General features: G+C 35.8%; 1 protein-coding gene across 9 annotated transcripts in view; it reads right to left on the minus strand.

The window, feature by feature from the left end:
* Positions 1 to 12,722, minus strand: part of PRKACB (protein kinase cAMP-activated catalytic subunit beta) — a 75,249-nt gene that overhangs the window by 7,827 nt on the left and 54,700 nt on the right. For all 9 annotated transcript variants that reach the window (XM_032696145.1, XM_032696144.1, XM_032696140.1 and 6 more), the window contains 7 exons: positions 10,326 to 10,387; positions 9,261 to 9,389; positions 5,468 to 5,566; positions 5,040 to 5,122; positions 4,385 to 4,511; positions 2,100 to 2,195; positions 530 to 652 (listed from right to left, as the gene is read on the minus strand). In XM_032696145.1, the coding sequence (XP_032552036.1) occupies positions 530 to 652; positions 2,100 to 2,195; positions 4,385 to 4,511; positions 5,040 to 5,122; positions 5,468 to 5,566; positions 9,261 to 9,389; positions 10,326 to 10,387 (719 nt within the window). The remainder of the gene's footprint in view (positions 1 to 529; positions 653 to 2,099; positions 2,196 to 4,384; positions 4,512 to 5,039; positions 5,123 to 5,467; positions 5,567 to 9,260; positions 9,390 to 10,325; positions 10,388 to 12,722) is intronic.

Below are 12,722 nucleotides of genomic sequence, written 5' to 3' on the forward strand. Positions count from 1 at the left end.
GTGCATTTTGGTGCCATTCGGCACCAAAGGTAAGAGATATTAATTAAAAATAAAAGGGAAACATTGGAAACACTTTTTGAAAATTTTATACAACAATGAAAACCAAATAGAACATTAGACATGTCTTGAACTACATGACTGCAGAAGTAAAGAGACCTACTAGGAATGATGGAAACCCTTCAGAGCTTCTCAAAAACTGCAAAAACATTCTAGAAAATAGCTAGACAAATTAAGCATACAGCTAAATAGTTGTTAATAGTCAGATCATTTCAATCCAAGCATGAAGGGATATAATACCACAGTGTCTGTAAATTTAGTAATTGGCATTTTAAATTTGAAGGCAAGGAGCAGATTTTTAGAACTTTGATTTTCAAGTTACAATGTCTGTAGTTAAGAAGTGGTCATTACACACTTTTCCTATGTTCTTTCCAAATTGCTGTCTAGCAGCCATTAAATTCTGCATGTCCTCCACCAAAAAACAGGCTCTGCAAAGGCAAACAACTGCGTTTGTGAAAACACACAAACTTACCTTGCCAGACACAATCTTCTCGTAAATTTGAATAGGCTGATCTGCAAAGAATGGGGGATATCCAGCTGCCATTTCATAGATTAACACTCCTAATGCCCACCAATCCACTGCCTTGTTGTAACCCTGGATAAAAACATCCCACTGTTAGTACCGTTTCTAACACAGATTAAGATTTCCAGTATATACCTATGGAATACAAAGAAAGCAATTACACTGTTTGTTCAATACAGAACTTACGACCTAATTCAAACCAAACTGGCAGTCCCAGATTCCAACAGCAATACACTGAAACCCTAATACAGCACTGCCAGTGAAACATTTGTGTGGTGAGTGCCAGTGATGTGACAAGAATCCCTAAGTGACAGAAATGGGCACAATTTATTTTACTTAAAATCAAAACTATCTTATTACAGAATGATTGAAAAGTCTTCAAAGCTTAGGGAGATTTCATTAAATATCACAGTATTTCCTAGACGGTATACTGTCATCTTTTTGCTTGATTATCTGCATTTCAGAACATTCATTTTCATATGCAGTGAGCTAGCTACAAGAGCTTAGAAGTTTAGTTAATAAGCTGTTATAGTCATTTACGATATGATCTTAAAACCTGAACATTAAATCATTAGTAGGTCCTATTCAGTATTACAAAAGTCAAACCTATCAATTTCATATATGTTCCCTGACATCTTTTACAAAGCTCAGGGCTCAGATTCAGTCTTTTCTGAAGGATCTACTATGAAGAATTTGTAGTAGGTGCACTGCAATTTATTCTGCTGTTCTAGCTGCACTGGGGCAAAAAAAGGTGCAAAGAACCAACATTTTTTCCCCAAATAGACATGGATTTTGTTTATTTTTGAAGACCTGCTAAGGTATTTAATTAAACCACACACTAAATGTGCGATTTAACATTATGCATTATGACTATTTATAGCACAAGCAGTTCTATAAACTATATTTTCCCCTTGCAAAATATATAGGGCTACAGTTAAACAGCTATATGATTAATAAGACTTCTTCTATGTTTGAACACTTAGTGCAAGTACCAGACAAACGGATCAAGAGTAAGCTTACAGTGCATGTACTTTATGTGTAAAACCAGTGGATTGTCACTGGTTTTGATTTCATGGAAACTGCCTTAAACCTGAAACACACTGCAACAAGTTATGTGATGACTACTGATTCATCCCCTGTGGGTTCCTGTTACCTCTGGAGTTCCTGTTCCAGCCTGTTAACACTTCAGAATGTAATCACTGAGCTCTGTTGTTCTGATAAGGATGTTAGTTAATTAACTTATAGATTTTTTAAATCTCTTTTCCCCTCCCAAGTTACATGGCAAGTATATGTAGAAAGTTCTGCACAGTATTGTGAAAACTGCTGATTTGGCATAAGTTTTAGCATACTAAAAAATATTTACAATGCGACGATTGCATTTTATGGAATTCATAAAGAATCGACTGGTCAACATCTGATTTTTTGAAGTATCAGCAATTGTTTATCCCTCAGAGTTTAACAATTAGGTGGTTACATTTTAACTGCATCAAATGCATGGCTGAGTAACAAGACAAAGTACCTTGCTGAGAATTATTTCAGGTGCCAGGTATTCTGGAGTCCCACATAACGTCCAAGTTCTTCCTTTTACTCTTTTTGCAAAGCCAAAGTCCGTGACCTATCATCAGAAGAAATAAATTGACTGTAAGTGCATTGCTACGAAGAAATTTAAAATTAAGTACTTTTGAAATCTTTTGGAAAATCATTTTATTAGAGGAAAAATTTATTTCTCAAATCACATAGTAGCATATTATCAGATGTACCTTAGTTCAGTTCTCAATAAACAGAAGGTTTCTCATTATATAATTAAGAAAGAACACAAAGTAGGTATTATCACCTGACATAACCTTCTACGTGTAACTTAAAAAATCAGTGGGAACTGTGGCTTACTAATCTTCCACATGCACTGCAATTACATTATTTGTTTTTCTTATACTTTTCACATCAGGCTGTTTGTACTGCTGAAAGTTTAAAGAACACGAATAAGATATTTATATATTTCTTTACTTAGCAAATAAATTAATCACAAAAAGGGTCATGATATCCAACAGTCTTGTAAATTTAGAATTTTATTGCATAAGTGTATAAAGGTTATATGTAAAATTAGTGTGGGAATAAGACAACATAAAAGAGGTCTTCCTGTCAGTTCTGATTCTGAGTATCTTTGAAAGCATCACCAGAGTCAAGTTTGTTTACTAGAGCCCTGGGGGAAAAATGTAGCAGTAATTGTATTCACAAATGGCAAGTACTTGGCCATTATAAATTCTTCCTTTCACTTGTCATGTTTTCTGCAGGACGTTTTCAGAACTCTGTGTGCAATATCACACTCTCTGTGGTTTTTCCTGGACATATATATTCCTGTGGAATGTACACAGCAGCCAGGTAGTTACATGTGAAATTCTGCCATCGGTTTGAAGCTACTAAGTCTATTTGTTTGGGGATCCTTTTCTTTTGTTTCCTCCTTCGTGGTATCAATTTCAACCCATTCCCAGGAAGCATACTGTACTGCAATGAAAATTGTTGCTAATTATACAGTAACCCTGTCCTGTACACTAGTGTCACAATTAAAGAAGCCAAACTCCAAACTACCAAGGCAGCTTTTGCTTCATTTCTGGAAGAAACAACAGCATCAACAGCTGGAACTGAACAGTGGGTGATGTGTTGACTAGACAGACCTGCTTCAGTTAGCAAAGAATCATTTCTGTGTTTGGGAATGCACATCAGCCTATGTAAGAATGATACACTACAGACACAGGACAAACAGTAATGGCTTTAAAATGGAAAAAGAAAATGAAGTTTGTGCAGCATCAACACAAACAGTGTGCACCACCTGTGCAGCATCAACAAATGAACACAAATCTCCCTCTGCACACCAGCAGGAAAACACAACTGTTGCATAGAGAGAGTTGCCAACTCCGGGCTAAGCCACTCATAGGTTTACATTAATGATGCTCCCCAACCACATCAAAGGAACTTGATTTATCTTCTCCCTACAGTATTATTTTACTCTCCACGCAAAATTATTTTACAGTTATAAGCTGTTTAAGATATGACTCCTTTCCACTTCTCTTGAACATTTTTATGATGTATTTTCTTGTTAGATTCTGCTATGGCAAAAGGTAATACAGTGAGGAACGAAGAACTTCCATAGTTTAGGGACTGTAAAGCATTGCAGAGTGCTTGTTGCTGCACACACTGCCTTCCCATTTGCCATTTAGGTTAAAAACATAAGAGTTAAAAGGAAGATGAGAAGGTGCTGAGAGAGACTGTTGTAAAACCAAAGTCATCATTTGCAGCACTGCAATTCTGATCAGACCTCAACTCAGCTCTTACTCCAGATGTCTGAGAAGGCCAGGACTCTCCAAGGGTGGGATTCATCTGACAGACATTAAGTACCACAGTATCAGTGTTAACATCCAAGCTGGTTTTCCCAAACTACTTATACAGACAATGCAGAGAAACAGATATTTTAGGGCACCTTTCATCTTGTTCTAGGGCAGACGTATAAAATAGGTCAGATGAACAGAGCCATGTAATCACCTACTTCTCACCACAGACCCCAAGGGAAATCTTGACAACTGGCTCAACTGCAGACAGCTCCACTGTGCATACTTAATTTTAGTCAGAGGAAGTACAACCCAATGGTTTTAACCATTACTGAGCAGTAGGGCATTTGAACACTCCCCAAAAATAGGCTAACATGCCAAACAGCTTCAGACCATTTATTCTAAACACATTTGCTAGAATTACCCAAATCTACACAGTAAGACAAGACTCCACTCCCTAAATATATGAAAAGTATCATACCTGGATGTATCCTTGCTGATCAATTAAAAGATTTTCAGGCTTTAGATCTCTGTAGATGAGGTCTAATGAATGGAGGTACTCAAATGTTAGCACTATCTGAGCTGCATAAAACCGTGCATGTGGTTCACTGCAAAGAATTAAAAGAATATTAATTACCCCAGTGCTATGCTAAGGTACTGGAACAACCACATAACTGCCAGGGATAGACAAACTAAGCATCTTTTAACCTGTTCTTTTACTGTGTAACAAGAAAAAGCAAAAGTAAATGTTTTAGAATTGATACATGCATTCCCTAAATTTAAGTCTTGCAGCTAAGATACACATGCAAATCAAGATGAATGTATCCCACAGTGCAGAGCTTAAACTTCAAATTTTACTTTTAGAAGCTATCATCAGTTTCAGTGACAAATATCCATAGGGATTCCAAGATTTTAAAATGCATAGACCACAAATGTCTGTATTAACTAAGCAAAAAATAAGAAATAATTACAAGTTCTTCACTGCCTGACTAATGTAAGTCCACTGAAAAAGAGGTAAATTAAATGCATTTAACCCTTCAGAATTTTTTCTTCAATGCTAACAAATTTTATAAAATCCTCTTTCCAAATTAGCAGCTTAAGCCTTTTTAAAGCAATAATGTCGTTAAGACTTTTACCTGAACCTTCCGATTCTTCTTAGATGTGAAAACATTTCACCACCAGGAACATACTCCATTACCATGTATAAATTAGAATTGTCCTGAGGAAACAAGTAAACATACACAAATACACATTAGGCGTGCTACAGTTTCTGTAATTCCTACACAGAATGTATTTTACTAAAGAATGAAAATGAAAAATTGTAGCCATCCAATGGCCATGACAAATATAAAGCAACATGGGTAGAAATTCTTGAAAAACTGCAAAAGAAGCATCATATATCTCAAGAAATCTATTTTAAAGTAAATCTGGATAAAGATAATTAGTGAGTTCCTGACACAGAATGCTGTGTAAGGGACCTGAAGGAAGAGAGGGAGGATGCTTAGTGCAAGTTTAAGCATGTACTTCCCTGAAACCCAGCAACTACTTTCAAAATGATGATTACCTTAAAAGAATACTCCAGTTTAACAAGGAAAGGAAAGTTCACCGCTTGTAATATTCTCTTCTCATTCAGTGTGTGTTCTATCTGCTTCAGTTTGACGACCTAGGAGACAAAAAAATACTCAGTTTAAGTGTGACATTTTATAGTTGTTGATAAATTTTTCAGTCTTAAACAATTAGTTGAAAGCAAGCTACGTAACTTTACATAATGAAAAACCTTATGGATTACTAGTACAATAACAGTGCCAAGAAAGGAGTAAAAAGTCTAACAACATTTTAAAGAGTAACACTTGTGCAATACGGCTGGCAGACAGCTCTACAAATAGTGTTCCTTCCTACTTGCTCAGCATAGAGGATAGTAAGGAAAACCTCTCTGCATTTCCTTAAGAATGGCTTATGTTTGTAATGGAGATACTTCTGCAGCAGTTCAATAAAATCCATTTGATCTTTGGACCCTTTGTTAAGGAAGGCAGGAGACTGTGTCGGACACATTTAATTCTGAATTTTTGTTATCTGTGAACAGGAGTAAACAAACTTACTTTATACAGCTCACACATTAGTGAGAAAACTAAGGAGAATACAAATTCAGAATTTCCATTCTTATAAGCCATAGTTACTTCTTGGAATCCATTAAAATGTTAATCTGCTAACACGGGGGCAAGTTGCTGATTTCTGATCATTGCTCTTTCTCAGTCAATAATAATTGGTTTCCTTGTGTTAAACCCCAACATTGCATAATCAATTATTTCCATTTTACTTAATCCCTACTGCACAATTTATCTATATCTCATTTTGAGAATGGCATGATTTCCAAGTAAAATTACTTTTTTTTTTTCTTTCTCCATAGGAAACAAGGAGAAAATGTACAAGAGTGATCAAACAAGTCTGGTTTTGTGTTTGGAAATCAAATCTAACTGCTATAAATAACAGATAAACAAGATATTTCAACCCTGACTGAAACTGTATTTAAATTTAACTTTTAGATACAAAAAGGTAGTACTAACAAAAAACTCACTACTGCTTTGAAATAAATGCCATGCAAAACTAATAGTGACTTAAAAATACTAAATCTCTTTTGAGCCACAGATCTTTAGTGACCAAAGAAAAATTTTGCTCAAATCGGTTCATTTGTGAAAGGTGTGCCCTCCACCCATGGAAATGTAGTGGAATGTTCTTGTCCATCCAAGCCAGGAACCTGAGGCTTTCGTCTGGGAGGCGTTCAGCTGCAGTGCCAGACACGGCTTTGCCCCCTTCCTGCATCTGCTTCCTGCACCTCCTCCCTGTGGGGGCCATGGAGCAGTGCCCAGGGGGGTGCTGTGGAACACCTGGGAACACCATCCCAGGCCTCCCACAGCACAGCCCTGCTCCCCTCGGAGCTCAGGCTCAGGGCTGCCCACTGCCAGCTCCTGGGACACAAAGGATCCTGCTAATGGCAGATTCTCCAACAGCTCGGCTGTGTCCCAGCTCTTGTTCATAATATTTTCTTTCCAAAAACCATTACAGAATGAAACCAGCCAAGCAACGGTGTGTTACAGCCTTTCTATCATCACAAGGCAGACAAAGGAATAATATCCCTATATACACAAACTACTGGCTGTACCAACATCGACTACATTTTTTTTTTTCATAACCTGACAAATCAAGCTTAAGATTGGATAACAAAGGCATAGACTATATGCTTTCTCTTATTTCAAGTAAATTGGAAGTGAAAAATTATAGGCAGCCTGCCCATTGTCTGATTTCAGACATCTGTATATTTTCTATAATAGAATAAGCGATAGAAATGTGTTCTCCCTAAACCATCTCCTATTTTGTCATCAGTTAATGAAAGCTACTAATACATTTTTAATAGAACACAAATACATAATTATATATGCTAACTAAGTTGAGTTGAAAAAGCAGATATTTCATAAAGGAACACATCAAGACTTCTGATTACAGACAAAACCATCTAATTTACTAAGAGAAGACTGATGTCTGGATGCAAACATGTTTTAATCCTGTGAATCATTTACTGCAAGTCCACTACAATTGTTAAAAATGTGAGTTTTTGCTTTTGCCAGAAAATTTTATAACTATAGCTTTCCAATTTTGAGAGGTAGTAATGAATTTAATGAACTTTGTTTTAAAATCCTTGAGTATTTTTATAGCAGCTTTCTGAACTAAGATGTAATTTCATAAACCGTTCCAGGGACAACAACTCAGCCATTCATAAAAAATGAAACAGCTGAAAATGTGAAATGTGGTGCTGGGCTCTCTGTGCAGCAGTGGATGCTACAGAGCTCTCCCCACAGGAGGCCACCAGCCATACTGAGGTAATGAGGAGGTGCATTTCCACACAGATGGAAATGCTCTGGCCTGTCTTTCAGTTGTGCTATGTTGGAATGTCATTTTAATTTAACTGGATTTTTTAAAAAACATAAGTTAGAAACCGTTGTTAGAGAAGAATGCTTTAGTTGCAATAAAATGAGCTGTTCCAAGTAAAAATAAAAATAATGTCAGATTTGACACCAAAAGAAAAGTTTACTTTAATTCCTCCTTATCTGACCATTATAAAGTAATCCTTAACTAAATGACCCATTATTCATGGTCCAGGACCCCAGATCACGTGTGAGGAATACTGGAACTGCAACTCAGGCAAACCAGTTTGACTATGTCACTGCCATAGTTCCATTATATAAAATTACTCAGAAATGTAATACTGCCCAAGTGCAGGAGTTCACACTGAGGCAACGCTGACTTTGATTTTGTTAGTTGCTGGTTATTAAGTTCTCTTTGCCCCATTAATACTTTTTTAATATGATTTTTGTTACACAGCAGCAAAGTTATGTATAGTGTCTTACAAAGTAAGAAGAGCTCTTACATTGAGGAGCTTTAAATCTACTGATCTAACTAATGCACTTCTGAAAAACTTGTCAAAACTACTTGTAACGATAAATTCCTTTAAAATACTTTTCCACATTCTGGAATTCTATTTAAATTTTAATTCTATTTAATTGATCTATTTATATAATTATTTATATAATTTAATCTATTTAAAATTTGAACTTTACCAAACAACACCGCTTACTTAATCTAAGAGTAATAAGCTGTTAAAAACAAAAATCAGGTTGGAGCAGCAATACAGGTTCAGACTACATCACTGAAGTTTTTGACCCAGGAAATATCCATTATGTGACAGCTGTTCCGAGGGGGAGACCACTGTTCTATCTATGCAGTTACTACTGATGCAACAGGATTACTACATAATTATACACACAAAAAGTATGGGATCAACATCCATACTTCTTGATTCATCCATTCTTGATCACGGGATCAAGAATGGAAAATAAATTATTTGTGCAAACAATTTCACTTTCAACTGTGGTTCACAAATGAAATTTTTGAGAATTTCTGACCCAAAGAGCCTTCCAGAGTTTTGAGCTACTGTGCAAAAGTTTCTTTCTTTATTTGTTTATTTCAACTACAGCACTACATTTTGCTTTGGCCAAAGAATATATAGGTCACCTTACATAAGCAACGCAGAGAATTTACCTGACCACATTTTATTAATGCTTTGGATGCTACTTAGAGCCTCTTTGGCCCGCTGTTAATGTTATTGCCCGTTGTGTGAATGCTACACAATCCCAACAACTGAATCTACTGCCTAAAAGAGAAAGTCAAACATTTAAATTGTCACTGGTATCCAAGTGTGATAAGAAAAAGCACAGTATGTGCAACACAGTTCAGCCACAGCTACCAGATCTTTGTCTACATCACACTCTTTTGTACCACAAAACCCACTATAAATTACCAACCTTCTGTTTGTCCAGTATCTTCATAGCATAATACTGTTCTGTGGATTTATGTTTCACCATCATTACTCTCCCAAATGATCCTGTTCCAAGGGTTTTTTGCCTCTCGAAATCATCTAGGCCAGCAGTATTCTACAGGTACAAGGATATAAGGACATTATTTACAACCTAATACCCAAAGACAATTTTAAGTGTACGAATTAAATCCATTTATTAAAAAAGTTGAGTAAAATCACATTTCTCAAAGACAACCATAGCCAACTGTACCGTTGTTATAATTTCATACTTGTCAAATTTGAGTAAGAGATTTTACACTGCACTCATTAAAACAGAAAGACTTAACTGAATTATATCACATTTCTGTAATTTGTTCATACGGGTGACACATGCTTCGTAAGAAACATCCAGCAGTAAACTGATCATGAATTTAACATGCAGATAAATAACCTCCTCATGCTTCCCAAACAAGAACATTAGAACATGCAAAAAACCCCCAAGTTCTAGAGACAGTTCTACGTGGAGAGAATGTCACTGAGTACATTTTCTCAGATATCCATTGCCAGAGCATTTCAAATGGTGCTTTAAAACAATGACCCTTCCCCAAAATCCCAACCCCCCATGTTAAAATTGTACAAGGTTTCTCTCTAACAAGCTCCTTAACCTGCCCCCAAGCCCTATGCAGTAGTTTTAGTACCCTTGATTCCCCTTACTATCATGAGGGAAATTATTAGCATGGTAAATTACAGATGTGCCGATGCTTCTTGTTATAAAAAAAGCCAACTAAAACATGCCAATAGATTTGGAGTCTTGTCATGTTGATTGTGAACACGATTCTCGTAAGAAAAACCTGCTGTTCAGTATGAACATTTCATCAGCTCAAATCCAAAGAAGACCCAAGAGTCTTTGCTGATGAACTTCAGTGACAAAGCCAACATTAAAAATGGAAACTCCTTTATAAATGGCACTACAATTATTTCTGTTTTCTGCTCATAGCCAAGTGATAACACACCGATAACATTATAAAAAAATGCAATACAGAAAATTATTGAGTGCTTAAATGAGTGATACCTGAGGAGGGCTTTCCCATTTTCTTAAAAAGTCTTCTTTGGCTTTGGCTAGGAACTCTTTCACTGAAAACACACAAAAAAGTACATTTTAATTAATATAATTCATCATGGATGTAATGGAAATGCTTTGTTAACAAAATACATGAACTCCATCATCAACTTCTTTCTTCAACTCATAATATGCTATTTTCACCATGTATGAAAGCAAGCATCAATGCCTCTAGAACTTCTACCATATCTCTAGGGGATACTTAAGCTTTCTGGAGTAACTACATCATTCTACAAAAACTACTTAAATTTTGCCAGTTCTAATAACTGACAATACTCTATAGGCAAGCAGGCTTTAAGGTGATGTTAATTCTTAATTCAACTGGGAAAAAACCAAACACCTGGCATTTATAAATAGCCATTCCACAAAGATTGACTTTTAATCTATTTTTGTTAAATAAACGTTGCATTTTCTTTCAGCTGCTTGACTGTAATGTCAATCTCATTGCTTTTTCCCCTCATCACCTTTATTTAAAAGCTGTTTGCAAGCTCAAGAACCAAAGGGACAGTATTACTGCAAGCAAAGGTAAAGCACAGGGGTACAACACTGCACATTAAGCATGCCCACAGTCAGAGAATATGCAGTTTTAACACTGATTTTCCATTGAAACTGAAGGAATGTATAATGGCAAAATTCTGGATGACTGTTTAAAATGTGCACCAACATATTTTGCTCAGCTCATCTCTCAGCTGTTCTTTTTTTTGAATATCAATGCTCAGCCACATCAGTGCAGATTCCTGCACGCACAGTCATTAACAGGAGGGGTTTCAGACATTGCTGTGGTTCTGAAAGTCACAGAATCGAGAAGAAAATATCATACTGGTTTTTTGTTCTCTGAATCATTTCACATAATACAAAGTTAATAACAGTGGATTTTCTGTACTGTGACGCTCTGCCTCAAGCAATTGCTAAAAACACACAGCAATACGCCACGATTACTCTGGGCAATATCTAGAAATATGCATTTTAGTAACTGTGCTTTGCATTCTGACAGTCAAAAAAAATGAGGTTTATAACACGGAAACAATCATCTGATGAATTGCAACTTCTTTGTACTTTTCAGTGAATACTAACGTTGACAAAACTTTTTAAAAATTCTCTTCTTACACCAGTTAAGTTCCAGCAGCAGTAAAAACAAAAGCAGCCCTGGAGAAGGCTGGTCATGAATTATATTTTTTTTTTATTATTTTTTCCACCCTCTCAGGTGTGCTAGATTTGATTATCACAAAACACTGAAGGGAGGTTTATGGCTCCCATCATCACTGGCTCTGATGGAGCAGCAAATATAACGGAAATTTCAGGAAAGTTGTCAAAAGTTCTGGCAGACCTCAAAATTAGGAAAGTGTTTAAAGCATGATATCCACTCAGTAATTTTATTTTAAGAGCAATATCACAGAGGAGGAACATACTCAGTATCCTAAACTTATGGCTAAGCAGAGCAATAAAAACACAGTTTATATCAAAGGAACTATTTTTAAATGGTATTAAAACTTGCTGAGAGTTAAAAATATTTTAGTGGCTAATCAGTGAAAAATGTTTACATATTTATCCTGTGTGTGGAAAATATTTCCTTTGTTTTTAAATTATAGAGGTTATTCATGTAATGACTTTTAATGATCCTAATTTGAGAAAAGGACAGGATTTCCTGTGGCATGAAATAATTTCTCAACACAAAAAAAGGAAACAAGCGATGTCCAAATTCATGTTTGATGATCCTTCTTCCATTAGGAGAACAGAGATGATGTGATCGAGTGATGAACATCGATAAAGTTTTTCAAACATGTCAAAGTAGCACAAGTATTATTTCCTCTTAATGACGAGCAAACAATCCCGGAAGATCAGTAAGATCACCAAAAAGCTGAGCCTTCAAACTGGAGCGGCCACAGCTCAGAAGGGAACAGTAACTCTAACACTGTACAGCTCAACCAAAACATGAAGTAGTTGGTCTCATTTTTTTCAAGTTATTACAGTACATATGTCTTAAATATCCCTCATGCTATCTCTGTTGTTCATATAAATAAGTATTTTAACTTTCCATATTTTTGCACTGAAATATGACTATTCAGTATTTACAAAAATATACAATGACATTTACATAGTCATTTCTGTCTCTGTTCTACTTATGGAATAAAGAATGCTGTTTATGAAATAAATGCAATCCAGCTGGAAATACTTAAATTGCAGATATGTGAGAAAAATCATTTCTAGAATATCACTAAGCCACAAGCTCTCCTGCAACAAAACTTCTACCTTATTCTACTTTACTTTGGCTCTCTTTTCTTAGAAAGCAGCACTGAACATGTATATGCAAAATAAAGCTAGCCAGTGGTGCCCATTTATCTTAAATCA

This window comes from Chiroxiphia lanceolata, chromosome 9 (genome assembly GCF_009829145.1).
Source record: "Chiroxiphia lanceolata isolate bChiLan1 chromosome 9, bChiLan1.pri, whole genome shotgun sequence".
Taxonomy (NCBI): domain Eukaryota; kingdom Metazoa; phylum Chordata; class Aves; order Passeriformes; family Pipridae; genus Chiroxiphia; species Chiroxiphia lanceolata.